General features: G+C 49.7%; 3 protein-coding genes across 5 annotated transcripts in view; all 3 read left to right on the forward strand.

Annotated features, from left to right (window-relative positions):
- LOC115602461 overlaps positions 1 to 26,942 on the forward strand; it is a 95,478-nt gene that overhangs the window by 16,518 nt on the left and 52,018 nt on the right. The window contains exons 20-52 of the mRNA XM_030473634.1: positions 1,775 to 1,963; positions 2,463 to 2,654; positions 3,013 to 3,089; positions 4,963 to 5,083; positions 5,574 to 5,768; positions 5,978 to 6,037; positions 6,142 to 6,273; positions 6,369 to 6,557; positions 6,824 to 6,912; positions 10,332 to 10,515; positions 11,276 to 11,467; positions 12,112 to 12,303; positions 13,192 to 13,288; positions 13,434 to 13,519; positions 14,074 to 14,268; positions 14,533 to 14,632; positions 16,466 to 16,657; positions 16,997 to 17,092; positions 17,670 to 17,777; positions 18,497 to 18,696; positions 19,430 to 19,439; positions 20,334 to 20,632; positions 20,758 to 20,943; positions 21,509 to 21,605; positions 22,259 to 22,341; positions 22,615 to 22,806; positions 23,227 to 23,409; positions 24,356 to 24,541; positions 24,671 to 24,764; positions 25,120 to 25,205; positions 25,433 to 25,624; positions 26,072 to 26,278; positions 26,660 to 26,837. Coding sequence (XP_030329494.1) covers positions 1,775 to 1,963; positions 2,463 to 2,654; positions 3,013 to 3,089; positions 4,963 to 5,083; positions 5,574 to 5,768; positions 5,978 to 6,037; positions 6,142 to 6,273; positions 6,369 to 6,557; positions 6,824 to 6,912; positions 10,332 to 10,515; positions 11,276 to 11,467; positions 12,112 to 12,303; positions 13,192 to 13,288; positions 13,434 to 13,519; positions 14,074 to 14,268; positions 14,533 to 14,632; positions 16,466 to 16,657; positions 16,997 to 17,092; positions 17,670 to 17,777; positions 18,497 to 18,696; positions 19,430 to 19,439; positions 20,334 to 20,632; positions 20,758 to 20,943; positions 21,509 to 21,605; positions 22,259 to 22,341; positions 22,615 to 22,806; positions 23,227 to 23,409; positions 24,356 to 24,541; positions 24,671 to 24,764; positions 25,120 to 25,205; positions 25,433 to 25,624; positions 26,072 to 26,278; positions 26,660 to 26,837 — 4,879 coding nt within the window. The remainder of the gene's footprint in view (positions 1 to 1,774; positions 1,964 to 2,462; positions 2,655 to 3,012; positions 3,090 to 4,962; positions 5,084 to 5,573; positions 5,769 to 5,977; positions 6,038 to 6,141; positions 6,274 to 6,368; positions 6,558 to 6,823; positions 6,913 to 10,331; positions 10,516 to 11,275; positions 11,468 to 12,111; positions 12,304 to 13,191; positions 13,289 to 13,433; positions 13,520 to 14,073; positions 14,269 to 14,532; positions 14,633 to 16,465; positions 16,658 to 16,996; positions 17,093 to 17,669; positions 17,778 to 18,496; positions 18,697 to 19,429; positions 19,440 to 20,333; positions 20,633 to 20,757; positions 20,944 to 21,508; positions 21,606 to 22,258; positions 22,342 to 22,614; positions 22,807 to 23,226; positions 23,410 to 24,355; positions 24,542 to 24,670; positions 24,765 to 25,119; positions 25,206 to 25,432; positions 25,625 to 26,071; positions 26,279 to 26,659; positions 26,838 to 26,942) is intronic.
- CD55 (CD55 molecule (Cromer blood group)) lies at positions 416 to 4,157 on the forward strand. Its single transcript, XM_030473556.1, has 3 exons — positions 416 to 1,963; positions 2,463 to 2,654; positions 3,013 to 4,157. The coding sequence occupies exons 1-3, from the start codon at positions 1,705 to 1,707 to the stop codon at positions 3,114 to 3,116; spliced, it is 555 nt and encodes a 184-aa protein (XP_030329416.1). The 5' UTR covers positions 416 to 1,704; the 3' UTR covers positions 3,117 to 4,157.
- LOC115602416 lies at positions 14,648 to 19,670 on the forward strand. 3 transcript variants are annotated; one of them, XM_030473546.1, is made up of 7 exons: positions 14,648 to 15,172; positions 15,815 to 15,878; positions 16,050 to 16,160; positions 16,466 to 16,657; positions 16,997 to 17,092; positions 17,670 to 17,777; positions 18,497 to 18,830. In XM_030473546.1, the coding sequence occupies exons 2-7, from the start codon at positions 15,853 to 15,855 to the stop codon at positions 18,804 to 18,806; spliced, it is 843 nt and encodes a 280-aa protein (XP_030329406.1). In that variant the 5' UTR covers positions 14,648 to 15,172; positions 15,815 to 15,852; the 3' UTR covers positions 18,807 to 18,830. The 3 variants fall into 3 exon arrangements, with proteins under 3 accessions (XP_030329406.1, XP_030329405.1, XP_030329404.1); XM_030473545.1 differs by lacking the exon at positions 14,648 to 15,172 and adding an exon at positions 18,837 to 19,670 and having other exon boundaries at positions 15,297 to 15,878; positions 18,497 to 18,696; XM_030473544.1 differs by lacking the exon at positions 14,648 to 15,172 and having other exon boundaries at positions 15,297 to 15,878.

Consider the following 26,942-nt stretch of genomic DNA (forward strand, 5'->3'; position numbering starts at 1 on the left):
GGCACAGCACAGCCGAAGGGAGAAGGGGGAGATTCAGAGAGCTGGACTTGTTCAGCCTGGAGAAGAGAAGGCTCCTTAAGGGGACACCTTAGAGCAGCTCCAGTGCCTAAAGGGGCTACAGCAAACCTGGAGAGGGGCTTTGGACAAGGGCCTGTAGGGACAAGACAAGGGGAATGGCTTTAACCTGCCAGAGGGGAGATTGAGATGAGCTCTGAGGCAGAAGCTCTTCCCTGTGAGGGTGCTGAGGCGCTGGCACAGGGTGCCCAGGGAAGCTGTGGCTGCCCCATCCCTGGCAGTGTTCAAGGCCAGGCTGGACACAGGGGCTTGGAGCAATCTGCTCTAGTGGAAGGTGTCCCTGCCTGTGGCAGGGGGTTGGAGCTGGATGAGCTTTAAGCTCCATTCCAACACAAACCACTCTATAGCTCATCCCCTGCCCAAGTGGTTTACAGTGGTATATCATTGCCAGATGCATGCTTTATTAGAGTTTCTTTAAATGTTACTAGAACCTAAATCACAACACTCAGGGAAGAGATGGCATCTCCCATCTTTACGCAGAAAGATGCATTGATACCGCATCCTGTGCATTATCCTCACAGCAACGAGAAGCACCCTGTGACCCACTCCATTTCTCCCTGTGCCCCAGGGAGAGCTGGGCTGCACCCTCCTGCTGTGACACCTCTGCCCTGAGCTTACCTGAGACTGCAAACAAAGTGTCTTATCTCCCTGTGCAAGGCTTGAAACCCATCAGCATGAGTAAGAACTGGGTGTTACAGCCCACGTGTACCTAAGAGTGTGTTTCAGTAGTCTTGACTGATGTCAGGGATATTTCAGAGTGTTAGTCAGTATGCAGATGTATTCACTCCCACCCATTCCTGCTTACAAATGAGTCAGGCAATCAAGAAACAAATTAACAAACAAAGAGGAAAATGCTTCTATTTTTTGTTTCCTTAACTCTGCTTAGGGAAGATCCATGTTGCATCACCTGCCAGCAAGTAACCAGGAGGCATTTACCTGCCCTGGGTACAGCTCGGGGCTGGGTGAGGGTCTTTTCTGCTCTGGTAGCATTTGGTTTTGGTAAAAACTAGTGCTTACAGCCACTCTCAAGTCAAAGGAAAGGGTTGAGTTATCCCCCCGTCCCTTATGGTGGGGCAGGAGGACCAGAGGCATTACCCAAGCTATGGATGACAGTTGTCCCCCACCCTTGGTTGCTTTCCATCTCCCTGACTCAGGGTTTAGCTCCTTGGGTGTTCTGGAAAGGTTTCCACTGTTGCAGAGGTTTGGCTGGGTCTGCTGTGCTGCATCTCCTCCCAGCTTCAGAAACAGCCTCTTGGAGCAAACGGTGCTTGACAGAGGAGCACAGAAATCACTGCAATGAAGTCTGGAGAACCAGGATGGGGGAAGCACCCAGGCACCCTGACCTGCAGGGCACCTGCTGGTGCATGGAGGTCTCGCCACTCCATGCTGCTCCTGCCCCTGCTGGGGCTCCTGGGCGTGCCTGTGGTTCATGGTGAGTACAGGGGTATGGGATTTGGGACGAGGACTAGTGAGACCTGTCTGAATCCCACCTTGCTGTTCAGAGCTGGAGTGGGTGATGCCACCACCACCCGCAAGCCTGGGGGGACCCATTGCTTGATGCTCTCATGGATGTAGTCCTGCCTGGTACCTTTGCCTAGAGAAGAAGCGTGGGCCAGCCCAGGAGTTGGGATGCTCAGTGGGGCTGGGGAAGGGGCCAGGGAATGGAGTCCTCACCAAAAGTGGCCTTCTCCTACTGCAGGTGACTGTGGGCCTCCACCTCCCATGACTTATTCCAGGCCATCCAGTGACGAGCACACCAGCAGCTTCCCTGTTGGATCCAGCGTGATGTACACGTGCATCGAAGGCACCATCAAAATCCCTGGGAGATCAGACTCAGTGAAGTGCCTGCCCGGCGCACGGTGGTCCACACTGCCCGAGCCCTGCAGCCGTAAATACCTCCTTTCTCTGAGACACAGCTCCAAAGAGCCTCTCACTTGGCTTCACGCTTCTGCCCTTTACAGTGGCTGCTCTGCACTGGCATCACCACCCCTGGCAAGGTACAGACCCACTTCCCATGGCTGCTGGTTGGTGCTGATGGGTGCAGGACCTGTGGTGGTCAGTGATGGGTCAGTTGGATGGTGGCTGGAGCCCAGGATGCTTCTGCACCTCCCAAAGCCTGGCTGGCAGAGGCTGCGCAAGTGGCTGCAGCGGGTGACTCCTTATGTCCTACTAACAGCTTTGCCTGTGCCGTTATCACATCTTCATCCCTGCTTTGCCAAAGGTGCATTCAGCAGAATAGCAGCCTGGTAAGAAAACAGACATAACCCATGCTGAACATGAGGAGCTTTCCAAAAGCACCATAGCAAGAGCAGTTCTGCAATGCCAAGGTTTATTTTGCATGCTTCCCCAAGGGCAGCTCTTTCAGGTCAGGTTTCCTTGACTGCCAGGGAGCTGCACTGCCCCGACAAGGCTGCGGTTTGCTGCCCTTTCCAAGGTGGATGAGAGGATTAATTTCTTTCCTGTTGGGAGCAACGTGAGCTATGTCTGCCGCCCCGGCTATGAGAACACCTCAGAAAGTTCCCCCACCAGCACTTGCCTGGAAAACCTGGAGTGGTCGGAAGCTGCTGAGCTGTGCAGGAGTGAGTATCTCTGCTCTGCTTCATATGGTTGTATCTGGGCATGGTATATGCACAGGACAAGTGCCAAGTTGCAACTGTTGCATTGCACTTCAAAATGAAGACAAAATATGTTCCTTGGTGAAATCCATGTAATATTAAGACTGGTGGTGTGGCAGCAATACCTTTTTCACAGCTGAGTAACTTACTGCTATGTATGGAGATGGAAATACCTCCACAAGTAGTCTCCTCTGCCCTCCTGCAAGATGCTTGTGAAGTAAAGTGCTGTGGTACCATTGGGTATAACCCTCTAAGTCTGTTCCTTATTCAGGAATTACCCATCACTGTGTGTTCTGCTAACATCAGCCTCATTCTCTGGCAGGGAAATCCTGTGGGGACCCAGGAGCACTGCCCGGGGGCAGGATGGTCACACTGACAGACCTGCAGTTTGGTGCCAGAGTGAACGTGTTCTGTGAAGATGGGTGAGTCCCAGGGCAACGTCCCAAGCTCCAGCACACTGCTGCTGGAATACAAGCTCTGGTCCAGTGCAATGATGCTGGGATGCTGTTTCATTGTATATCACTCCTATGGTGTTGCTCCGAGTGCAGAGCATGGGGCTGCTTTTCCCACTTGAATTGCACCTTTGGGCTGGGAAGGAATAAGACACAGCTGGAGGGAAGGGACTGGGTTTGAATCTCTGGCTGCCTTTTCCATCAAGTGGCATGCAAAGGAGATTGAACTGCCCCTGTGTATCAACCCCAACAGGGTTGGTTGTGCATTTTATTTATAACTACAGACTTCAAAACAAGTTACTTCAAATATTTCATAGAATCACAGCCTGGTTTGTGTTGGAAGGGACCTTAAAGCTCATCCAGTTCCAACCACCTGCCACAGGCAGGGACACCTTCCACTAGAGCAGGTTGCTCCAAGCCCTGTCCAACCTGGCCTTGAACATTTCAGCTTAATATGAGATATATTGAAGGAAAAGGGGTTATGTTGGAATGTTTAAAGGTCAGTGATGTTCAGAAGACTGCAGTGAAGCACTCTTTCCATCACTCAGTGAGCTGACTCATGCTTTCTGCCTGCTTTCAATCAGGGCCACGTGCAGAAGACTGACCTGCAAAACTAAGCTCTTGCACGTCTAGCTTGCATTCCTCCCTCCCTAGCAGGAATTAGCTGGCATCATCTGGCTTGTTCTGGCAGTCTTTGCAGCTGCTTCAAATGTAACACAGGGGGTTTTCCTGCAGATATTCCCTTAGGATGGATGTTAGGGAAATGACAGCATGTCCCACCCTTCTGGCATTCAGTTAATCTTTGGAAATAACAGACCAGGGTGGAGGGATAATGTTATCTATGTAAGCAAGATCAGGTATTATCGATCATGCCCAAATGGTGAATTTTTTGGAGCAGAAGGATGTAAATCAGAGATTGGGGAAGGAGTTGGTGCTGTCAGAACAAGATATATTGAGCTTCCAGGAAGCCAATCCGCCCCAAATGACATAGATCCTTATTGCCCCTCGCTGGTCGCTGCTGGGTGTAGTGGATGCATGTGAATATTTGCTGCTGTGGTTGGCTTTCCTGGCAAACCTTTAGCAGAACAGCTGCACCTTTACAACCCAAAAGCAACATGCTGGGGAGGAGGCAGTGCTGGGGACTGCGGGGTGTCTGCCCTCCACCACGACACCAGGGCTTTCAGCAGATCCAGCACACTGGGTACTGCAGCACTGCTGGGATGTGGAGCAGCAGCTGGGGATGAGTCCCAGCCTTTAGAGGTGCTGCATGAGCTCAGGAAGGAGCGCCTCACCTCACCCCCTCATCCCAGTGGGTGACAGTGGTGTGGGAAAGGCGCTGGATGCCAGCAGCCTCAATCCCAGCACTGGTCTCCACCAGGAAGCAGACAGGGAGAAATAGTTCCTGATTCAGCAAACCCAAGCCCGTGTGGTAATCCATGGCTAACCTCAATGCTGTCTGGTATTCATATGCCTCATCCCTGGCAGTGTTCAAGGCCAGGTTGGACACAGGGGCTTGGAGCAACCTGCTCTAGTGGAAGGTGTCCCTGGACAAGGCAGGTAGTTGGAACTGGGTGAGCTTTGAGGTCCCTTCCAACACAAACCAATCTAGGCTTCAGCACATGCTCCCATCCTTGCAATGGAAGATGCTCACTCTCAAAGCAGAGAATCACCTGAAAAACAAGGATCCTGGCAGAGAGCAAGGTGAAGGAGCTCTCCTCTTATCAGTGTATCTCCACATCTACTTGCTTTAAATCTGCCTCTTCTCCATTCCTGATCAGATGGGTACCAGAGAAAAAATCCTGTTCTCAGTTTCTGAATAGTTACATCAATTTTTCTTTTCTTGTGTATTTTCACTTAGGTACAGATTAAATGGGAGTAATTTCATTCAGTGTCAGCTTAAAGGAAACGATGTTGGATGGAGTAAACTTCCAACTTGTGAATGTAAGATTGATCCAACCTTATTTTTGACTTTGCTCCAGTAGATCCTAATGTCTCATCTAAGCCTGTCTTCATACATTGTTTGTGTTGATGTGATGTGGCAGCTCCACCACCACCACCACAGCTGAGAAATCCCCATTGTGCTGCTGACGCTGGGTTTCAGCAGTTTTGTTCCCACAAGTTCAACTTATTTTCTCATGACTTAAGGCTGCAGCGAAGTTGATGGGATGAGATTTGCAGGAATCACCAGCCAGGGCACGGCAAGCGGTCTGTTGATGTTTTGTGACCCTGGGAATGGAGAAGGAGAAAGATGTGACAACAGAAAGAACCAAAAGAGAGAGAATCAAGACAGATCTCAGTGCTAGTTTTTCCCTCTCTTTAGTTGTCCAGATAGTTCATTGTCTTTGAGTTTTAGGTGGACTCAAGAAACCTTTTGCATTTTCATTATTACTGAAGCTTTTAGCAATGCTCACGTTGACCTTTTTCTCTGCAGTAATTACCTGCTCTTCACCTCCTCAAATTAGCAATGGAAAGCATGATGGTGAAGGTGTAGAAACATTTGCTTATAACTCCACCGTGACTTACAGCTGTGACTCTGGCTTCCAGCTCGTTGGGAATGGGAGCATCCATTGTACCAGTATGGACCAAACACAGGGAGTCTGGAGCAGAGCTGTGCCTGCGTGCAAAGGTGGTTTCATCTCAGTTTAGTATTTATTGTGATTTCAGTATTTAGGGTGCACCAGCTTAAAATACTGTGATTGCTTAGTACAGGGTATGTCAGGTGTAAGTCATGCTGCAATTTTAAAGAGGAAAAAAAGCAGTGCTGAAGTGAATAAGGAATGGTCTGTGTAAGAAAGGTGTAGTGCTCCTAAGTAATACTTACTCTTTGTAACCTAGAGAAAAGCCCATCTGTCAAACTTGGAGTAAAACAAATGGAAAGGACTCCTCCTCCCCAAAGTGAGTTAGAATGATCTCACACTGAATCAAGTCCCGCATTTCCAGCTGAATTTGCTCCTTTATCACATTTAAGCCATTTCATGCCATGTTTTCCATTCTTTCAGGTTCCCAACAAAAAGGCATCCACCTGGCTAAGAAGAAGGCTTCAAAATGGGAAATGAAGCTCAGCCTTTATAAAAAGTCACTCCAAAATACCATCTCTTACTCCCATTCTTCTTCTTTCTCCAAGACATCAGGTCAGCCCCTGGAGGTTCATTTGGAGTTCAGGGGAACTCATCAGTGAAACTCCCTGGTTACTCCTATACCTGGAATTGCCATTTTTCCTCTTCAGTGTCCAGGAGCTGTGCTACCTCCCCATTCAGATTCGTTGTGCCTTTGTACAAAACCAAAACCTACTATTCTCCTGGGACCAGCAAAGGATCCATGTGTCCTCCGAAGTACATGGGGATCTCTGGCATCCTCCCCCAAGCTGGCTGCTTTGAGAACTTAAAGTGGTCTAAAGTTGCATCATTTTGTGGAAGTGAGTGATTTCTTTTTTGTTGTGTGTTCTTGCTTTCTGTAAGGTTTGACTGCACTGACCTCCTCTTAAAAAGGCTTTGCTTTGTATAAAATGTATTTTATCAGTTGTTTCCTTGCCCTCATCTTATTACAGATTTTATTCAACTCAATTTTTGCCATATTGAAAAGCAAGAGAGAACTTTGGCCCATGTAGCCTTAAGAGTGCTGGGGCTTCTCTCCTTGTTCAGCAGCAAGTAATGCACTAACACAAGTCTTCTTCCACACCAGAGAGGTCGTGGGCAGCCCGGAGAAGCTGGACATGGCAGAAGTGTTGCTACAACAGATTTCCTATCCGTTGCAAAGGATTCTTTTATCCATAAAAAGGGTGAGTGTCAGCTGCGTTGGGAATGGTGTCTGCGTGGGAACTATAAGCATGTAATTGGAAGTGATAATGGTCAAAACAAAACACCCACTGGAAAGTCCTGCTGCCCTGCTGGAAACTGGATGAAAAGCATTTCTATGGTGTCAGGGTCAAGCTGAATTTGCCCACACAGTTAAATGGGATCTGACCTGTGTAAATATGTCATAACTTTACAAACAAGAATCACAGAATCATAGAATGGTTTGTGTTGGAAGGGGCCTTAAAGCTCATCCAGTTCCAACCCCCTGCCACGGGCAGGGACACCTTCCACTAGAGCAGGTTGCTCCAAGCCCCTGTGTCCAACCTGGCCTTGAACACTGCCAGGGATGGGGCAGCCACAGCTTCTCTGGGCACCCTGTGGAATCTTCTCTTTTTCAGTTTAAAGCCATTCCTCCTCATCCTATCTCTACCTGCCCTTGTAAAAAGTCTCTCCAGCCTTCTTGTCGGCCCCCATGCAAGCCTTTCACCATGTTCTGTTCCTAAAGTGCCCCATGCAGTGGTTGTACTCATTAGGACTCTTACAGTTTGCTTTAAAACAAATGATCCAGACCAGGTCTGTTCCATGTACACATACAAAATGTATCTTTTTAAATTACGATTAGGTTTTAACGTTCCAAGAAATTGATTGAAAATCACTTATACAAGAGTTTGCCAATTCCTACCACTGCTTCTCTCAGCTGAGTTTTTCTCTTTTTCAGCAATTTCCACCAACATCCTGAATCCAGTTAGGATTCCCTATGGATCTTATCAGCCTTGTTTTCAGGCTGGGAAGATGCAGATTCTCAGAAATCCCTCAGGCTTCTGCAGAGGTTCTGGTGGAGCTCGGTTATATCTCAACCAGTCCAACTCAGTGTTTCCACAACTGCAGATCTCCTTGCTTGCGGGCAATACCATGAATACCAGAGCATAGGACAGGCTGTAAAAGACCCACAGCAATCTGCAAAGCTGAGCTGCTCCCTTCACTTCCCAGGAACTGCTGGCTGTAGCATGGTCCGGTTGCAGATACACCCATGCAGGGTTGTGCTGAAAGCAAAGTACTCACTGGCGCACCCTGCAAAGTTAGGAGCTCCTTTCTTTTAGGAAACCATAGTACTTTACATGCTAAATCGAATGTTGATCTTTATACCTTCAGTACTTCAAGCACTTTCTTTTGCTAAGTGGTTTTTGTATCAGACCTAAGTGCTTTGCAGTTTATATCTCTGTTCAGACAACATGAAAGGTAACAGCTATAGGTGATGTGGGTATCTACCAGCCAAAAAGAAGCCAATTCTGCTTTCCAGGGGGAAGAAAGGCCCCTCTGCAACACTGCAGCCTGTGAGCACACAGATTACCCACAGACACAGAGAAGTAACTGCTAAATACACTCCCCTGTGTCATCATACTGCAACAGAGAACCTGGAAATGGCAGGTTTATGCTGCTGGTTGCTTATTGTCTTTGTCCTACACCGAACATTAAAGCTCCCAAAGTCTTTCTGGGATTTTACTTGCATTTAGTAATAAATGGTAATTGTTTATAAAGGATAGCCTGTGAATTCAACTGCCTGCTCTTCCCTTTCTATATTTCATGCTGTTTTCAGGAAGGTATCAGCTTTTAGATATGTGTTGGCAACGTTCAGATTTGCGGTTTTTTATCAGCACTCTTGTTTATTTTCTAAATGGCCTCCTCTGCAAGTTTAACTTGGTTTCTCTGAAAGAGAAAGAAAATCCATACAATATCGTTTGGGAATGTGAGTGTTTCTAGTAAGTGATCTGAAAAAGCAAGCTAGAGTGATGCAGACCTGCCTTAACCCTACTCAGTGTCCTGGTCCTGAGCTGTGGCTCCCCAGCTCAGCCCGGGTAGACCCAGGGACATGCACAGGAAGGCTTTGGGAGCTGTGCGCTACTGCCCTGCCCAGGGATGGAAGGGAGCCAAGGTCTGTGGAAAGCCAAGAGCAACTCCAGCAGCTTAGCCCTCGTTTTGTTGGAAAGCTCATGTTGTTCCATGTCCGAGCCTGGCAGCGTGAGCACACAGAGCAGCATGGGTCCGGCTCCCCTCTGTGCTGTTGCTTCTGCCATCACCATCTGCTTGGCTTGATTTCTGCAGCAAGGGGAAGGGATGTCAGGGCAAGATAAAGCAAGTGGCCCTTGGTGGCTCCAGCTGAGCAGGGCAGAGCCACTATCGCAGGGCTCAGCTGCTGGGGCAGTTCCAGCGCAGGAGGTTTTGGTGTTCGGTCCGTTACGGGGTCAAAATGGGGCAGCAAACGGGGGCAGAGGGATAGGCTGGGCTGAGCCTGATGGTTTGGGCAGGTACAGATGCTCCTGCATGGCCTCAGGTAGGAAAGCAGCCTGGTTCAAGGGGTTAATCTGAGCTCTGTTAAGGGGATTCCACTGGGTTGAACCTACAGCAGTTGGTTCTTCTAAGTATGACAAACCCCGCCACTCCCTGAGACTCAGCGTTACAAGAGCTCTTTGCCAAATACTTGTCCACATCTTGCTCTCCCATGCTGAGGTCACTGCTAACAGCTCTTGCAAGAGAATTCCCCAGCATTTAATGCCTTCTTTTTCCTCTTAGCAACCTCCTTTTGCATTATGCAGCCACTGTCCCAAATCGGTCCCCAGGTGACCAGTAAAAATATGCGGCCGAGACATCTCCATGTGATTTGTCAGCATGGTCGCAAGGAAGTGTTTGAAAGGAATATGTTAGCCAGGCTGCTTGACTCCTCCCTTAAGAAAACATCTCTTGGCCTCATTGCAAGTGCTTTTGTTATGTATGCTTGGAGCTTAAATTGTATTGGAAAGGGAAATCAAGTGGGGGAAGTAAAATAAAATCAAAAAGATGCAGCTTTCCAGTGGAAACATCAGTGTTTCCTGGATAACAAAGGCAGAGGGAGGCAGGCGGGCTGCTGGTGGCTGCCCTTTCCTTGGGGTGGGATGACACATCCCCCTTAGCAGCAGCGCTGCTCAGAAGAGTGGGACAGGGCAGCAAACAGAGCCACAACCTTTCCTTTGGCTCTTCCCGCAATCCCTATGGGCAGGGAGCCCAGAGCAGCTTTCCAATGCAGGCATGGAGCTGAGCAAACTGCTTGTGTGCCTGGCTGGGCCTCAGGACATTCCTGAGCCTCTCCTCCTGTTTGAGGAGCTGCGTGTCTAACTGGACGAGTAACAGTGGAAACGCTGCCTTGTTCTATGCATGGGTTCTATGCTGCTTAGAGAAGCAGCTCAATCAGCAACTTCAAAGTGGAGTTGGTTTACAGCCTCTGATCCCCTGCGCATCCCTTGGACAGGAGGAAAGCTTGCTGCTTCTCTCTCTTCTTGCAGAAAAACCTCTCTTCCAGGAAGTCTCTTCCTAGGGGACAGGTAGGCGACGTTTGGAGATGGTTTGGGAGCTGGTAATCCAGAGAGGTTCAGTGCCTCGTCCCACATATCACCCATGGACAGCTGGAACCTGCACAGAACTTCACCTCGGGCAGCACAGCCATGCTCAAGTGCAACACTGGCCACACGCCCCTGGGTGCCACCAGCACCGTGCGGTGCCTGGGCAGAGGCAGATGGCACCCACGGGTGCCCGCCTGCATCCCAGGTACGCACAGATCCCTTTGTTCCTTACCTTGTGTCCCACGGGCCATCACCTGCTTGTCTTTCACTGGAAGCGTGTGCAGGAGCGGGGCTGGAGGGTGGTACCGTGGCGAGCTGCACTTCCTGACCTTTGGCGGCTGCAGCAACCTCCTTTCCCGTCCCTTCCCTCCCTCTCTCCCTCTCAGCGGCTCCGGGAGGGGCCGCGCTCCCCGCCCTGCGGGGGCCACTCCCGGCTGCGCACCCGCTGCTCCGCTCCGCTCCGGTCGCGGGGCTCCGCGGTGGTGATGGGCTCCGGCCGCCGCCGCCCGCTCCTGCCCGTGCTGCTGCTGGCGCTGCTGCTGCTACTGCCCGCGGCTTGCGGTGAGCACACCGGGACGGGAGGTGGTGGTGGGGTGAGCCCTGGTGTTCCATGTGCGTGCTCCGTGCGTGCGTGTGCCTGTGTGGTGTGTGCTCTGTGCGGATGCATGTGCCCTGTGCATGTATGTGCTCTATGTGCTCCATGTGTGCTGTGCTCTGCTCTATTGTGGGCACATGTTGGGGATGCGTGTTGTGAGTGCGTGTGTTTCATTTGGGTACATGTGTCCTGTACATGTGTGTGCTCCATGTGCTCCACGCATGCTCTGCTCCACTGTGGGTGCATGTTGCAGGTGCACGTGCCGTGCTGTCCTGCAGACTCTGCGTGCCCCACATCCATGCTGTGCCCTGCTCCGGGTGCTCACACCAGCAGCAGACACCCCACTAAATCCACGTTTATTTTACTCCAGGTGACTGTGGGCCGCTGCCAAACATAAGCCACGCAGAGCCCCTGGGGGACCCTCAACACCAGGACAGCTTCAGCATCGGCTCCACAGTGACATACAGATGCCGTGCGGGTTACGTGAAGCGCCCGTTGCGCTCGGATACCATACAGTGCCTTACCACCTCCCAGTGGTCCAACCTCCCAGAGTTCTGCGGTCGTAAGTATTTCACTTTCTCTGGAAGGAGTTGCTTAGAGGGGAACTCTGCTTGTGAAAACATCCATTGCTTGTGAAAGCATTTACTGCTTTAGCAACTGCTGCCTCAAGGGTTTCCTCATCCAAAGTGACGCACGATGAAGTTGCTCAGCAGAGAACCTCTCGCTGACCCTTTTTCCCAACCCTGCTTAGGCTGTTGGAGCCATGTGCTGGGGTCAATAAGAGCAGGTTGCTGGCTTGTGGAAGCAGAGGGATGAGGGGACAGGCTGGCACTGCTGACACAAGGGTTAGCTCAGGGTGGGAGGTTTAGTGTTGCGGGTTTGCAAACCTCCGTAGTGAGAACTGGCTGCTCTTCCCACCTTAAAAGCTTCATTGGTGAAGCTGGCAAAGGAGGTTGCCCAGTTCATTGGAATGGGCTGCCCAGAGAAGCTGTGGCTGCCCCATCCCTGGCAGTGTTCAAGGCCAGGTTGGACACAGGGGCTTGGAGCAACCTGCTCTAGTGGAAGGTGTCCCTGCCCGTGGCAGGGGTTGGGACTGGATGAGATTTAAGGTCCCTTCAACCCAAACCATTCCATGATTCTATGAATGCAGAACACTGTTATCTTTGCTTTCTAACTGCACACTCAGGGTGCCGTTGTCATTCCCAGGCAGCTGCCCCAGCCCACCCCGGGTGCGTTTTGCTAAAGTATCACAAGAAGATGAAACACAGAATTTCTATGCTGTTGGTACCACAGTGAAGTACATTTGTCGCCCAGGCTACGAGAACACCACAGACCAGCTCCCCACCAGCACTTGCTTTGACAACTTAACATGGTCACAGGTTCCTGAGCTATGTCAGAGTGAGTGTCCCTGTGCCATTTCCTTTGCTTCAGTATCCTTCCCCAGCTGCATCTGCTGTGTTCCAAGTGCTACGTCTGATTTGTGTTTTAGGATTGCTTCTTTTTAATGATGTTTGGCATGAAATACCACCAGAGGCCTGGTTTGACATTGCCATAGTGTGATGTCTGTGGGTTCTTCCCCATCCTTGCAGGTTTTTAAGTGTTGTAGGTATATAGTTAAAAAATTTGGACTTAAGTTGTGTAGATGCACAGTTAAAAAATTGGCACTTGTGTTACTGTGTAAAAGCCTGAAGAGACACAAGAGCTTCCTAAAAGGTCAGGGTGACCTGGAAACAACACTGCCTAACAAAGAGAACTGATAACCAGGGAGGAGGCTTTGTGTAGGCAAATTAAGAAACAAGCCTAAGGAATCTCTATCAGGAAAAGCTATCCTTGCAGCCTGGTATATCTTGAAAACACATGGACATTGTCAAGGTATGACTCTGATGTGGCAGGATTAGGATGTCCTTCAGATGAACTATCCTCATTATAGCCTCAGTATAATATTAAAAATCATGCCTATAGGTCAGAAGATCCCTGTCCAGGTTAAAAGGCCCTTCCCTGAGCATGTCTAGTAAGGAATCAATGATGTAACTGTATGTCAGTTAATTGACCAGTCATTAAACTGTGGGAGGGTTGTGGGGAGTCACTAACCTGAGCTGAACTGCATAAATAAGTGACTTGTGTATGGGGTGGGGTGCTAGCTCTGTGGGATAGCACCTAGCACCCTTGTTTTGCGCAGGCTTGGAATAACCAAACCCCTCAGCTCTGTGTGTGAATTGGCTATTGCCCACCAGGTGCTGGACTCTGGTTTGGGGATGACATAAGCATAATCTCACTCTTTTTTAGGGAAATCCTGTGGTATTCCAGCAAATCCAGAACATGGCAAAGTTATTAGCAATGATCATCTGTTAGGTGCAAGAGCAGATGTGGTTTGTAACCGTGGGTGAGTGTGAAGACCCTCCATCCCCATCGCCCTGTCTGTGAGCTGGGACATGAGGCTCTGCCTATCGAGTCCTAAGCACCTCTGGGGTGTCACCACCATTCTTGGGTGGAGACAACAAGCTGATTTGGGGATGTGCCTTTTGCAGATACACGTTAAAGGGAGAGCCATCTCTTGTCTGGTGTTCCATAAGGGAAGGGGAAGTTGCCTGGAGCCAACTTCCAGCTTGTCAGGGTAAGTGACATTCTTCAGCACTTGACTGGAAATATCAGATATTCCAACTCAGAAATACTGAATCGTGTGTTGATTTTACTGTATGAGGTCAGGTCAGTATCTCCAGGAGGGAGATAGTTGGTGTGGTGATAGCAGGGACCAGCTGGCAGCATCGTCAAACCCTTGATGGGGCTTGGAGCAACCTGCTCTAGTGGAAGGTGCCGCTGCCTGTGGCAGGGGCTTGGAACTGGATGAGCTTTAAGGTCCCTTCCAACACAAACCACCCTGGGATTCTATGATTCTATCATCATCACTCTTCCCTTTTGCATGTGAAAGACTGACTCAAAGGAAGAACCCAGAGGGGTTGGTGTCCCTGCAGGCTGTGCTGCCTGGTGTACACAGGGCAGCAGGTCAGGGGGCACTGGAAAGTAACTGTGTGCTGAGAGTGGGAACAGCACTCCTGCTCCTGCTCCTGCTCCCTTCCATGCGAGCCTGTGTGCAAGCAGCCCTTGGGTTTTCCTCTCTTCACATGGATTAAAGCATCCCATAGCCACTCTTTTCTTTCCTCCCTGCAGCTATTTCTTGTCCTCCGCCTCCAGCTATTCCCAATGGGAAGCATAACAGCAGCAGTACAGAGGAGTTCACATACAACTCAGTCGTGATGTATGCGTGTGACCCTGAGCTCCAGCTTGTGGGGAATGAAACCCTTCATTGTACAACAGAAAACGGGGTCGATGGTGTCTGGAGCGGGTCTCCTCCAGAATGCAGGGGTGAGCATTGCTGGATAATCATCCTCATCTGTAAAGCCAAACAGAGCAGCAGACTCCTCTCTATCCTACAGCTGTGTTGTCACCAAGAGGTCCCTGGTGACTCTTCCACAGCCCTCACTGTCATAGCCACAGATACACAAGTCACCTGCCCATAATATATTCTATATATGATGTATCTGAAGTATTATCTATATCATATCTAAATGGAGAATTATATAAAATACAATTGTGAGTGGTTTTTCCTTTATTTGTTTCTCTCTCTAGTTAGCACTACAGCAGCAGCAAACCAAACTGAACCCTCAGAAGAGAAGACAGCAGAGAATCCCTACTGGCTAGGTGAGAGTCCAAGAGAGACCTTTCATTTGCACTAACTGCACCCACATCAGGTTTCTGTAACTCCACACAATGTTGTTGCTGCCTTCATTTCTTTTGGTGGGTCCACCTTCCAGTTTCTAAGGGAGTTGCACAGGCTTATTCCCTGGTCCAATCCCCTTTTCTATCTGATCCTGAGTGATCCCTTGGCTGATGTGATACAGGGGTGGATCTTGAGGCTTGGATCTCTCTCCGTGCAGCTAAACATCTCAGTAGAACCCGTTGACGTTATGTTGGCTGTATTTGGATGCTGATGAGGGTGGAGGTAGCCTGGAGCTATGGACCTCAGCTCTGGCAGTGGGGTGAGGGACTCAAGAGAAGCATAATGATGAATGTAGTAGCTAATGACAGATTGGTTTAGAGCATTTTGTCATCTCAGCAGTGCTGTGGTTTTCTGGGTTGGAATAACATCATTCTGTGGGCAGAAATTCAGATCCCCCCTGTTGAGTTAGCTGCATTGTTGGCTTCATTTTATTAACATTAGTGTCATTATTTTCTTCTCTAGCAAGTGTCCTCATCCCCAGTTGCATTGGTAAGTAGTTTAAAACTGAAAATACACTTTCCTAACCCAAAGCTGTTATTTGCTGTTCAATCCCTGGAGTCAGTGGTTTTGGTTTATTCATTGCCTTAGCACTGAGAGTCTCTGGTCAGGATTCAGGGTATTTTTTTGCCATTAGGTCATGCAGCAGCGTTGGCTTGATTATGTCTTAGTATAAAACATTACATCAGTTGAAGATGACATGAAAGGAGCCAAAGAAGCCAGTGTGAGAAGCAAACCAAAACCTGTACATCCTGTCACTCTTTGATTGATAAAGCTGCTTTAGAAGGCCTTGGCAGACATTGAAAGATAAGAGATTAGAGGAGCTTGGAGCATCCTTGTTGCAAAAGAGATCAAGTACTAAAAGTGGTGAGCATGGTTAAAATAGGAAGGAATTAGGAGGTGGTCTATAAAAGGATCACACCCTCCACAGGCTCAGCATGGCACCACATGGAGCTGTGTTCAGACACAGGAGGGGTTTGGTGTTATCCTCTGAGGGGCCTCTGGGCATGGAATTCCAGAGAATTTTGCTGCCAGTCTTTTACCAACCTGTGGTATTTTGCTTAAATTTCACACCAATTTCTCGGTGGATTTGTTTTGTATTGTTTTGTTCTGTTTTCCTTCTTTATTTGTTAGTTCCCCTGGTAGTCCTTGGAATTCTCACTGGGATCATCATGAGATGGAAAGACAATAAAACCCAGTAAGTGAGCCTAATCTGCCCCTCATAAATCATAACTTTCCCTAAGGGTGTTTCGTTTGAAGCTCTGAGTGATGGCAATTGCCTTCAGTAAATATGTCCATGGTTAGAACGATCTTTCCATGTTGCAAAGTTGCTTTTTATTCTATGCATCTCTCCTTTCTGTCTCTTCAGCTCTTTCAATATGCATTTACGAAAGCAGGAGACAAATGGAAGGGATCCACGGATGCACCCAAAGATAACAGCTGATGGGAAGCAGCCTGTGCCATGGCATTCCTATTTTTGGTAGGTTTGCTTGTTCCTCTGTCCAAAAGCTTGCGCTGCTCTTCTGACTGTTCCCACTGATCCCACCAGTGTTATTTCTAGCTACAAACCCAGCTCTGCCTGACCACAGTGGCACAGCCCCTGGCAGTGTTCAAGAGCAGGGGGTTGGAACTGGATGAGCTTTAAGGTCCCTTCCAACCCAAACCACTCTGTGATTCTATGAACACGCTGCTTGCCACAGAGGGTTTCACAGGAGGCTTTGGTGTTGGCCAGCTGCTCTAAGGGCTCCTCAGGAGGGATTCCCCCCTTGTCTTTCCCATCTGCAGCCACACGACGGGTTGCCACGTGTGTCCCACGTGCGAGGAGCGGCTGCACGCTGCCCCGTCCCCCCGCAGCGAGCCTGCGCACCACGGCTGTGCCGCCTGCCAGCACTGGCTGAGCTCCCAGCCCGCAGCACCGCGAATGTACTCGGTCACCAGCATCGGCGATGGGGAGAGCCAGAGCCCGGCAGGCACGAGGTACTGTGGGTCCATGTAAAGCAAACCAGAGGGAAAGGGCATGACTTAGGGGGAGAAAGCACCGATATATGGGTAGAGAAGGCTCAGGGGAGACCTTGTAACAGTCTTCCAATACATGGTCCAGTGGATGGTGTCCCTGCCCATGGCAGGCGGTTGGAGCTGGATGGTCTGAAGGTCCCTTCCAACCCAAACCATTGCTTGATTCTATGATACGGCAGGTTTTGCAGTTTGAATTCTTTTGGTTCCTTTAAGTCCGGTTCCATAGGGCAGTTGTCATTCTTGGAAAGCCACATGTTCAGGTGGATTCAGGTTTTCTTCTCTCTCTTTCTCTGTGTTCAGCTCTCCTGCCAAAGCTGCGGATGTGTGGAGAGGTGGCAGCACAGGAGAAGCTGTTCCAGAGCACAGCAAGGCAGAGCAGCCCATAGACCATGAAAGGTTTGTCTTCCACTTAAAAATACACCTTCCACTAGAGCAGGTTGCTCCAAGCCCCTGTGTCCAACCTGGCCTTGAACACTGCCAGGGATGGGGCAGCCACAGCTTCTCTGGGCACCCTGTGCCAGGGCCTCGGCACCCTCCCAGGGAAGAGCTTCTGCCTAAGAGCTCATCTCAATCTCCCCTCTGGCAGGTTAAAGCCATTCCCCTTGTCCTGTCCCCACAGGCCCTTGCCCAAAGCCCCTCTCCAGGTTTCCTGTAGCCCCTTTAGGCACTGGAGCTGCTCTAAGGTCTCCCCTTAAGGAGCCTTCTCTTCTCCAGCCCAGCTCTCTCAGCCTGCTCCAGAGCAGAGTTGCTCCAGCCCTCTGATGAAGCAGCGTGTCTCAGAAGAGACAAAGAAACATACATTTTATCAAAGTGAGGAGGTTTGTGGTAGAGCTAATTCCAGGTTTTCATCCTGGATCCTGAATCCTGCGTGGTTCCTCAGTACCAGGGGAGCTTGGAGATGCCAAACTTCACGGGAATTTTTGAGTCTCCATAAAGGGACTCAATGCACATCATCAATGGTGCTTCTCCACAGCAGCCACCATGTCTGTCCCATCTGTGAGAGCTGGATGCGCGCCCACCTTGGCCAGTGTGATAACGACCCCCTAGTGCCTGCGGAGCAGCCCCGACAGCAGGATGAGGGGTGAGTATGGAGTGAGGGGTGAGCATGGCCTGAGGGTTGAGGGTGTTGTGGGCACCTCTTCTGTGGTGGGTGTGCACCCAGCATGCTTGAAGCTGAGAGTTAACCACTTAAAATGAAGAAATGACCATTTAGTTTAGAATGGAGGTGTATAAACATTGGTTCCACTTGCTTATGGCTCTGTATCAGGATAAAAGTGTGGTGCCTGCTTGCAAAGCAGAGTGAGGTGAAGCTGGTGTGAGGTTTATTTGGACAATGCTTGTGTGGCTTCTTTGGGCGTCTCTCAATGAGCTTGTGCTCCTCAACTGTCCCCACGGGGCTCAGCCTCTTGTTGCCTGTGGCCCATGATGGAGCTTTGCGTTTGGTGAAGCAGCAAAGAGCCTGAGGGCTATAAGGGACCGTGTGCCCTCTGTTCAGGCACCTGCAAGTGCTTTTTGCACCTCTAGTTGTGGTTAGTTCCACAGAATCATAGAAGCCCAGGTCAGAAGGGACCTCAAAGATTATCTGGTCCAACCTTTGAAACTGGTAATGAACCAGCTTTTGTGGGTGCTGGAGCAGTGTGGCTTGGCAAGGAGTGGTTTCTGACACATGGTCTCATGAAAAGTATCCCTGGCCATGGCAGGGAGTTAGAACTGAGTGATCTTAAGGTCCTTTCCAAACCAAACCATCCTATGATTCCATGATATGAACCCACCAGGACTCACCCTTTGCTCTCTCCACAGCCCACAGGGTCCCATCTGCCCGCCCTGCGCCGACCGGCTGCACCTCTCCCTTGTGCACAGCGACACTTGGAGCTGCTCCGTGTGTCCCCTGGCCAGAGAGGGGACCCTGGCTCACCTCGTCCCCCCCGGCACCCCCAGCTGCCACGGCTGCCCCATCTGCGCAGCACCCACCCATGCGCACTTCTGCCAGGCACCCCACGGTAGGAACGGGCACAGGGGCACCCACAATGGGTCACGACAGCGGGGGGATGAGGTGCCACAAACTGGGTGCTCCTTCCAAAGCCACGTCCCTGCAGCACGCACCAACTAACCCTGATTGACCCTCACTTCCCTATTGCAGGGTAATTGCTGGTGGCTGTAGCACCCTGAGCGGCACAAAGCTGGCTGGAGGGAGGGGAGAGTTGCTACACTAACTCCTGACACTGTCAGGATGAAGTTCTAAGTGCAGTAAAGGTGACCTGAAGTCAAGTGTGTGACTTCACCATGAAGAATTCCTTTGTGGAGAAGCAGGAAAATCAAACATCCTGACGAATCCAGTGCCATGTTGGTTTAGTAACTACTTTTTTGTTTGCTTTAGTATGGAAAAAAACCCCTATTTTTACAGCTTTTAAAATAAGGCTTGAAAAATCCAGTTTCTTTCCACTAGGAAAATAATTTCATAGCAAACACTCTCATTACACAATCTTGCAAGATTTCATTGTATTTTTTAACCAGTTTTTTACTGATTTTTCTTCACTAGTGTGCAGATACGAGTGTGAAATGGCTGTATTTACAGTAAAACTGTTCTGTAAATAAAGGAATATCTATAATGTTTTATATCTAATATAAAAGAAGCAATACTGGTATCCTGAGGGTTGGGGTTTTTTCCATATTGACTAATCAAACCTTCTCACAGAGCGCTTTAAAGGCTTTTGCAGTCTCATTCTTTGCCAGATGGAATCAGGTAATTGCTGCTGTTGTGGTGCAGTGTTGTCCTAGTGCCTGGCCCTTCCTAGGAACAAGGCGTTGCTGCTGGAGCAGGGCCTGTTTCCAGCCTTATATTGGGCAATGTCAGGGAAGGGGAGTGCTCCTCTCCGGGTACTACCTTCCCTCATCCCACCCGGAGTATTCCCACACCCAAAACACCAGGCGGAAGCTCCAGTGACGGGCTCAAGGATTAAACTATCTGCTCGTTGTTGGTTTGTAGTCCTTGTACTCCTTTTGCGGACAAAATTAATAGTGATGGTACAGAAGCTGTAAAAATCACCCTTCTGCTTTGTTGGTGTTTGCCAAGAGACTGAATTTTTGGTGTTCTCACAAAAGACACTGCTATGGGCAGAACAGAAAAGTGCAGTTACTGCTGTTGTGTTTGATATCAAACTGGGATGCAGCACACTTCCATGGGCTTGTGCTGGTCGCAGCAAATCTGATGCTGCTTTGAGGAGAGGGAGAGGCAATGCAATCATAGAATCAACCAGGTTGAAGAAAACCTTTAAGATCATCAAGTCCAACCGTTACCCCAGGACTGCCAAGGCCACCACTAACCCATGTCACTAAGGACATCCCCTTTGGACCACTCCTTTGAACTGGGTGCCTCCAGCACACCCTAAACCTCACCTGGTTGATGCAGAGTGAGAGGTGCAATGAAGAGATGTGGTGACGGTACAACACATGCCCGCTGGACAAGTGCTCTCCAAGGGAGGGCCTGGCGTGGCCTTGGTTTGCTCTGGACTTGAAAACCTCCCAGCGCAGACACTCCCACGTGGTTACAGCATCGCGTGGGGTAGAGTCGTGGGATGGGCAGGATGTGGGCTGGGTTAATGAGCTCCAAGGTTAAAACAACCCTCCCTTAGCACAGGGAAGACTCGAGAGGGAGACCTGAACCCCAGCACCTTGCTTTTTCCCGGGTGTTAAGCGGTGTCATTTCGTACCGAGAAAGGAGAAAGCGGCAGCGCCGTGGGAACCATCGCCCCGCGGGGCTCGGCAGAGCCAAAGTCCCTTTTCCCTCCACAGCCGGAACCCTCCCCCCGAATCGTGCTACAGCCGTGACGAGGGTCCGGAAAGGGCCGTTCCGCTGCACTGCGCAGCGCTCCGCGGCCCCGGCCATGATGCTGCGCTGGCTGTGCGCGCTGCTGCTGGCGCTGCCCGCAGCCTGCGGTGAGCGGGGACACGGGGGCCCAGGGCCGCGGGAAGGGGGTCTGGGAGGCGTGGGGATGGGGCCGGGAGTGCGCGGGGAAGGGCTGAGGCGAGATCCCCCCCTCCATCACCCCCTCTGCCCGCAGAGGACTGCTCGCAGCCGCCGCGGTTTGTCTTTGCGGAGCCTGCAGCGTTCCCGCAGGAGCCCTGCGTTGTCGGGACCACGCTGAGATACAGATGCCGCCCGGGGTACACGATGGCCAGAGGCAAGTCCCCAATGGTCACCTGCCTCTCCAACTCCAGCTGGTCGGCGGACCCCGACTTCTGCATCGGTGGGTTCCCCCCTCGCGGTCTCTTGAGACTGGGGTGGGGGGGTCCCTACTGCACTCCAGACAGTTGGGAAGGATGCTCTGGTTCACTGGTTTTAGGGCAGTTGAGAACAAGTGCCCACCTTGCGTGCCCACCTCCTTAGAAACTTAAATCTCTGGGAGATGATCTCTGCCCTTCTTAATGACTTTACCAGCTGGTGTTATAGTGTAAAAGCTATAGTAGATTTGCACAGAAACAAGGGATGGTGTGGAAAAGGTGATGGGAGTCTGCTGCCCGCCTGGTAATGCACCTTTACCGGTCCTGGGGTCAGTCCCTATCCCCTTCTCCTGCCCTTTGGACCAAGACCTCTATCCTAAGACCACTAGGCTCTTATCAAGTTTCCCTTCTCACTAAGTGTCTTAGTTTTTTGTTTGTTCTTAGCTTTATCTCTGCTTTTATTTCCTTTCTATTTGTGTGGGAACAGCACTGTCACCTGTTTCATTATCATATATGTAGTATATATGTGATATATGCTTTTATTATTATATATATAATAATAAAGGTAATGCTGACCACTCGCCCTTCCAGGGAAGTCGTGTGGACCACCAGACATCATGAATGGGAACTTTGAGTACACAACCAACCTCCTGTTCGGGGCCACAATAACCTACACCTGTAACACTGGGTAAGTGTTGGCCCGGGCTCCTGGGGAGATGATTCTTAGAGACAGCACCCATGGGGGACTCGGAGCTTTTAATAGCTGGGGGCTGTTTCCTGTGGCACAGGCACGGAGATTCTCTTCTCAAAACAGATTCTTTTCTGGGCAGGAGAGCCCTTTGCAGGTTGCTTTTTGACTGCTTTGCAAAGAGTTTAGTTCTTTTGCTGTTGGTGCCCGTAGGTAATTTAGTGTTTGCTGTTGTGTGATGGGTCTGGCTGTCCATGTCTTACCTAAGGGGCCTTGGGAAAAACGAGCTGTGGTGTCCTGGGAGCGGGAAAAAGGAAAGGGAGCAGTTAAAAGTACATCAATGACATGTAGCTCTGCTCAGAAATGAAGTTGCTATTTGGATCTACCACTGCATAGCACCAGGCTGAACAGGCTCTGGGGGGATGCTGTCTTGCTTGTGGTCCTGTGAGCTTGTATCCACCCACTGCAAGTGCTAAGATTCCTCTACCTGCATCATATATTGCATTAGTTTAGGTATTGTGTTTTATAGGAGGGCTGCCTGCTTTTACCTGCTTTTCCTGAGGGTTCAGCTCCTCCAGAGAATCCCATTAAAATTGTAACTTTCTGAATTTCCCAAGTTTTTTCCAAAGAGATTCAACCTTTTCTTTTTTTAGGTACCGATTAGTTGGGGCACCATCTGCGCAATGTATCCTTAAAGGCAATGAAGTTACTTGGGATAAGATTCCATACTGTGCCGGTAAGCAGATCTTCAATGTTTTGTGTACATCTCTTCCTGGAAGCTATTACAATATAACTCATAGTCAGGGAATGGAAAGTGGATGGTTTCTTCTTGGCTCCTAAAGCAAATTACATTAGCCTTTAAGGAGACGGACTCCTCACCTCTCCCCAAACAAGCACTCTCAGTGGAGCTGGGAATGCAAATTGAATACAGGGGCCATCAGCTGCAGGTAGTTTGGGTGGTTTGCTGCTGTAATAGGTGTTCTGACCTTGTCCTTGCTTTCCCATGCAGTTATTCCCTGTTTACCACCTTCTCCTATCGAGAATGGGCAGCTCAGCAATGGGAACAGAGACTTCACCTTTGGCATGGCCGTAACCTACAGCTGTAATGAAGGGTTTGCTCTTATTGGAGATGCCACAATTCACTGTACAGTGGATGAAAACCTGGAGGGACAATGGAGCGGTCCAGCCCCTGAATGCAAAGGTAAATGCTTGCTTTCTTTCCTCATTCTTTTGGCTTTGTTTCTCATCCCTCTCCTGCTCTGTACTTGCCCAATGGGCTCCAAACATGAGAAGGTCGATTTGAGTCAAAAGGATTCCCAGAAAGCTTAATACAGTGGTCAGAGGCAGGGCTTGGTTTAATGGATTCTTCAGCCCACAGAAAATCTCCCTCTCCCTGCCCATGGCCAGGGCTTTCTGCAAATGAGAAATGAAGCTCTTGTGTGTGCAGTTACTAAATGACATCTCTGTTCATGGAGTACTCGCACCCCGCTGGGGACCTGCCTCTCTCAAAGTGAAGGGACAGCAGTCCTCTTAGGAAGCTGCTTGCATAATGTCTCTGGTGCCACTGCAGTGCTCTTTTTTCTTCTAACACATACTCTTCTTGTCTTCTCTTCACTTTCAGTGGTCAGATGTGAAAATCCAGAAGTGAAAAATGGGAGAAGGTTATCTGGCTTTGGCACTAGGCACATGTATAAAGATACAGTGACCTTTGAGTGCAATCCTGGTCACTTCTTGAATGGTAGCAGTGTAGTTACGTGTGAAGCAGACAGTACGTGGAAGCCACCTCTGCCAACGTGTGACCCATGTGAGTCCAAGCAAATTTATTTCCTAGAGCAATTGCAATGAATTAGGTGTAAGAGCTGTTGAGCAGGTCAGATGCTGAACCTTGTGTACTTGTAGCCATGCCCTTGCAGAGCTTGCTGGCTTGGGCCCTCAGCGCGATGGCCTGAGCCAGTATTTAGATCTGAAGCCATTTATTTGTGAAGAGGAAGTGTACTGCAAGGAGAGACAAAATTATCATGGAATCCCAGACTGGTTTGGGTTGGAAGGGACCTTAAAGCTCATCCAGTTCCAACTCCCTGCCATGGGCAGGGACACCTTCCACTAGAGCAGGTTGCTCCAAGCCCCTGTGTCCAACCTGGCCTTGAACACTGCCAGGGATGGGGCAGCCACAGGTTCTCTGGGCACCCTGTGCCAGCGCCTCAGCACCCTCACAGGGAAGAGCTTCTGCCTCAGAGCTCATCTCAATCTCCCCTCTGGCAGGTTAAAGCCATTCCCCTTGTCCTGTCCCTACAGGCCCTTGTCCAAAGCCCCTCTCCAGGTTTTTTGCAGCCCCTTTAGGCACTGGAGCTGCTCTAAGGTGTCCCCTTAAGGAGCCTTCTCTTCTGCAGGCTGAACAAAATCTCCTTCTGCACTTGACAAACTTGTTTCACCAGCTTCCAGACCTGGTGGAAGGAGTTTTTGGCTTCCGAGCTCAGCCAAATCACGGTGTTGAAGGCTGGGTTGGTGGTCAGCAGAGGAGCATCTCTGAAGCCGAGCTGCTCCCCATCTTCATCTTAACTTAGATCCAGTTAAGCAAACTGTGATGTACGCTGCTGTTTGGCAATAGGTTGGGTGCAAACTGTATTCCAGATACTGACATTTAAACAAATTAAGATGTTGCGTGCTCCAAACATGCAGTTCACTGTTGTTTTTGCAGACCCTTTGGGTACTCGTCTGTAACTAACCTTGCTTTTGTCTCCTCCTGTTAGTCCACTGTGGTCCTGCTCCACACTTCCCTTTTGCTGAGTTAACAAGTGCTGTGGCTGAGGGCTTTCTTGCTGGAACTGAGCTGAAGTATCAGTGCAAGCCAGGTTATACTGCAGCAAGTGGGAAGTCCTCTGTTGTCACTTGTCTGCGCGATGGAACTTGGTCTGCAGACGTGGACTTCTGCATACGTGAGTATCTCTGTTCCTCTCCTTTTGACAGTGTGAGTGATCTGCATGAGCTTGAGATGCTATTCTGAAATCTGGGTCATGCCCATCTCGGGTTTGAAGTCATTCCCGTGCTGCTTTCTTTTCCTCTAGGACAGCAATGTGCTCCTCCCAGGATAGAGAATGGGGATGTCATTGCAGACAATTTCCTGTTTGGGACAGAGGTGAAACTTGCCTGTCATCCAGGGTGAGTGCATCACTGCTTAAAAGGGACCAGCTCAGGGGTCAGAAGTCAGGGACCACATCCAGTAATATCCACCTTCTCCCCTCCCTGGTTTCCCAGTGCTAGTCCCTAGTAAAACCATATATTGTGTCTTCAGTGAGTTGAACATCTAGCAACAGGCATGTGCTTGGTAAAGCCCTGAACTGCTTCAATTCAGCTCTTACTCATGCCCTTATTGAGTGGCTTTGGGATGGCTAGATCCCATTTCATAGCAAGGACAACCTCTGGTTAAGAACTTGCCTGCATGCAGTGTTGGAGAGGGGAGAGAAGACCCTTTCTGGGTTGTTTTCTGGAAAGTACTGAACTTCTCTTTCTTTAGGTATAAATTAAAGAAGTCACCTTATGCCAAATGTGTGGTATCAGGAAAAGGAGTCGACTGGGATACACCACCTCCATACTGTGAAAGTAAGAGGGGAAAACCCTGCACAGAGCCATTAAGAGAGTAGTTGGAACTTCACTGGTGTAGCTGCCTTGATGCTGGGCTTGGGCTGCTCTTACTGGTGCTTCTTAATTCAATCAACTCTAAAATTCAGGATTTCAATAGTAATTTGAGCTGTGAGGCCTTGGGTTTAGTAGCTGGACCTCAGTTTCATATTTGATGGAAATGTTCTTGTTGTTGCTTTTCCATGCAGTTATTCCCTGTTTACCACCTTCTCCTATCAAGAATGGGCAGCTCAGCAATGGGAACAGAGACTTCACCTTTGGCATGGCCGTAACCTACAGCTGTAATGAAGGGTTTGCTCTTATTGGAGATGCCACAATTCACTGTACAGTGGATGAAAACCTGGAGGGACAATGGAGTGGTCCAGCCCCTGAATGCAAAAGTAAATGCTTGCTTTCTTTCCTCATTCTTTTGGCTTTGTTTCTCATCCCTCTCCTGCTCTGTACTTGCCCAACGGGCTGCCAGACACAAGAAGGTTGATTTGAGTCTAAAGTGCACTACCAAGCAAGAAAGCTCGAAGTATTTTCAGTTCCTGCTTTTGGCAGTACCTCCTTACCCCCATGCACCTCTTCACCTTTTCAGTTAGGAGAAGTGCTCCTACACTCTCAGAATCATAGAATCCCAGACTGGTTTGGATGGGAAAGGACCTTAAAGCTCCTCCAGTTCCAAGCCCCTGCCACGGGCAGGGACACCTTCCACCAGAGCAGGTTGCTCCAAGCCCCTGTGTCCAACCTGGCCTTGAACTCTGCCAGGGATGGGGCAGCCATCTGCTCTTCTCCGGGCTGAACAAGCCCAACAAGCCCAACTCTTGTTGATGTTCCTCCTGTAGGACTGCTCCCCAGTGCTCTCTGTGAGGAGCCCCCCAGGATTGACAATGGGATGCACAATGGCACAAAGGGAATGGACTTTTCCAATGGCACCGTTGTAGCTTATAAATGCAAGGAAGGCTTCAACCTTGCTGGAGCAGCCTTTCTTCAGTGCATTGCAGGAGATAAATCCTGGGGAGACTGGAACAAGCCCGCTCCTGAATGCAGAGGTGACGATCTTCTATGTCTGCCTTATTGCCTCTTTGTCTTCTGTTTTCTCCTTCTTCTCTGAATCCTCAAATCACATAATTCTACCAAGTAATAAGTCTTTGGTTCTTCCTCAAACAGCTTCAGTTAAAATCTAGGGCCAAAAGAGCATGGTTAGGTTGTGGCATGGACTCATGTATTGGAAATGTATCCTGGTAGATACATCTGGGTTTTAACAGATGAACATCCATGGACATGTTCAGGCTGTGCAGGGCTCCCATTCCATGTGTTGCTTGAATTGTCTTCCATTTGCATTGGCTCGGATTTGAGCCTGCTGTGTAGTTTCATGAGTTACTGTGCTGACTACATGCTGAGTTTCATGTTTTGGTTTGCTTCCCTTCTAGGTGGAGCGAGCATGATCATTGCTGGTAAGTCATACACATTCCTGAATCCCTGTACTGTGCTCCTGCCCGTCTTTATGTTGTTGTCTCCTGGGTGGAATAGGCTTAAAAGCCGCCTGCTTGTCTGTTGTCATATTTATGTTGTTGCTTTAAGATCTTGCTATGAAAAAGGGGAGGGGAGGCAAAGGGGGACAGAGAGAAAAGAGAGTTGAATGTGGAATGAAACTGAAGCTTCTTATCTGTCCCTTGTAGGAATCTTCCCCCTCCTCCTGGCAATGCTCATTAT

Source organism: Strigops habroptila, chromosome 18, assembly GCF_004027225.2.
Source record: "Strigops habroptila isolate Jane chromosome 18, bStrHab1.2.pri, whole genome shotgun sequence".
Classification (NCBI taxonomy): domain Eukaryota; kingdom Metazoa; phylum Chordata; class Aves; order Psittaciformes; family Psittacidae; genus Strigops; species Strigops habroptila.

What these genes read in the sequence shown, in the direction of transcription:
- CD55 (XM_030473556.1), top strand. Translation starts at nt 1,705, where the DNA reads ATGCTCAGTGGGGCTGGGGAAGGGGCCAGGGAATGGAGTCCTCACCAA. An exon ending in ACTGCCCGAGCCCTGCAGCC is followed by an intron (nt 1,964 to 2,462) that starts GTAAATACCTCC and finishes CTTGACTGCCAG; the next exon opens with GGAGCTGCACTGCCCCGACA. An exon ending in AGCTGCTGAGCTGTGCAGGA is followed by an intron (nt 2,655 to 3,012) that starts GTGAGTATCTCT and finishes ATTCTCTGGCAG; the next exon opens with GGAAATCCTGTGGGGACCCA.
- LOC115602416 (XM_030473544.1), top strand. Translation starts at nt 15,619, where the DNA reads ATGGCACCACATGGAGCTGTGTTCAGACACAGGAGGGGTTTGGTGTTA. An exon ending in TGGAAAGACAATAAAACCCA is followed by an intron (nt 15,879 to 16,049) that starts GTAAGTGAGCCT and finishes CTGTCTCTTCAG; the next exon opens with CTCTTTCAATATGCATTTAC. An exon ending in CAGAGCCCGGCAGGCACGAG is followed by an intron (nt 16,658 to 16,996) that starts GTACTGTGGGTC and finishes CTCTGTGTTCAG; the next exon opens with CTCTCCTGCCAAAGCTGCGG.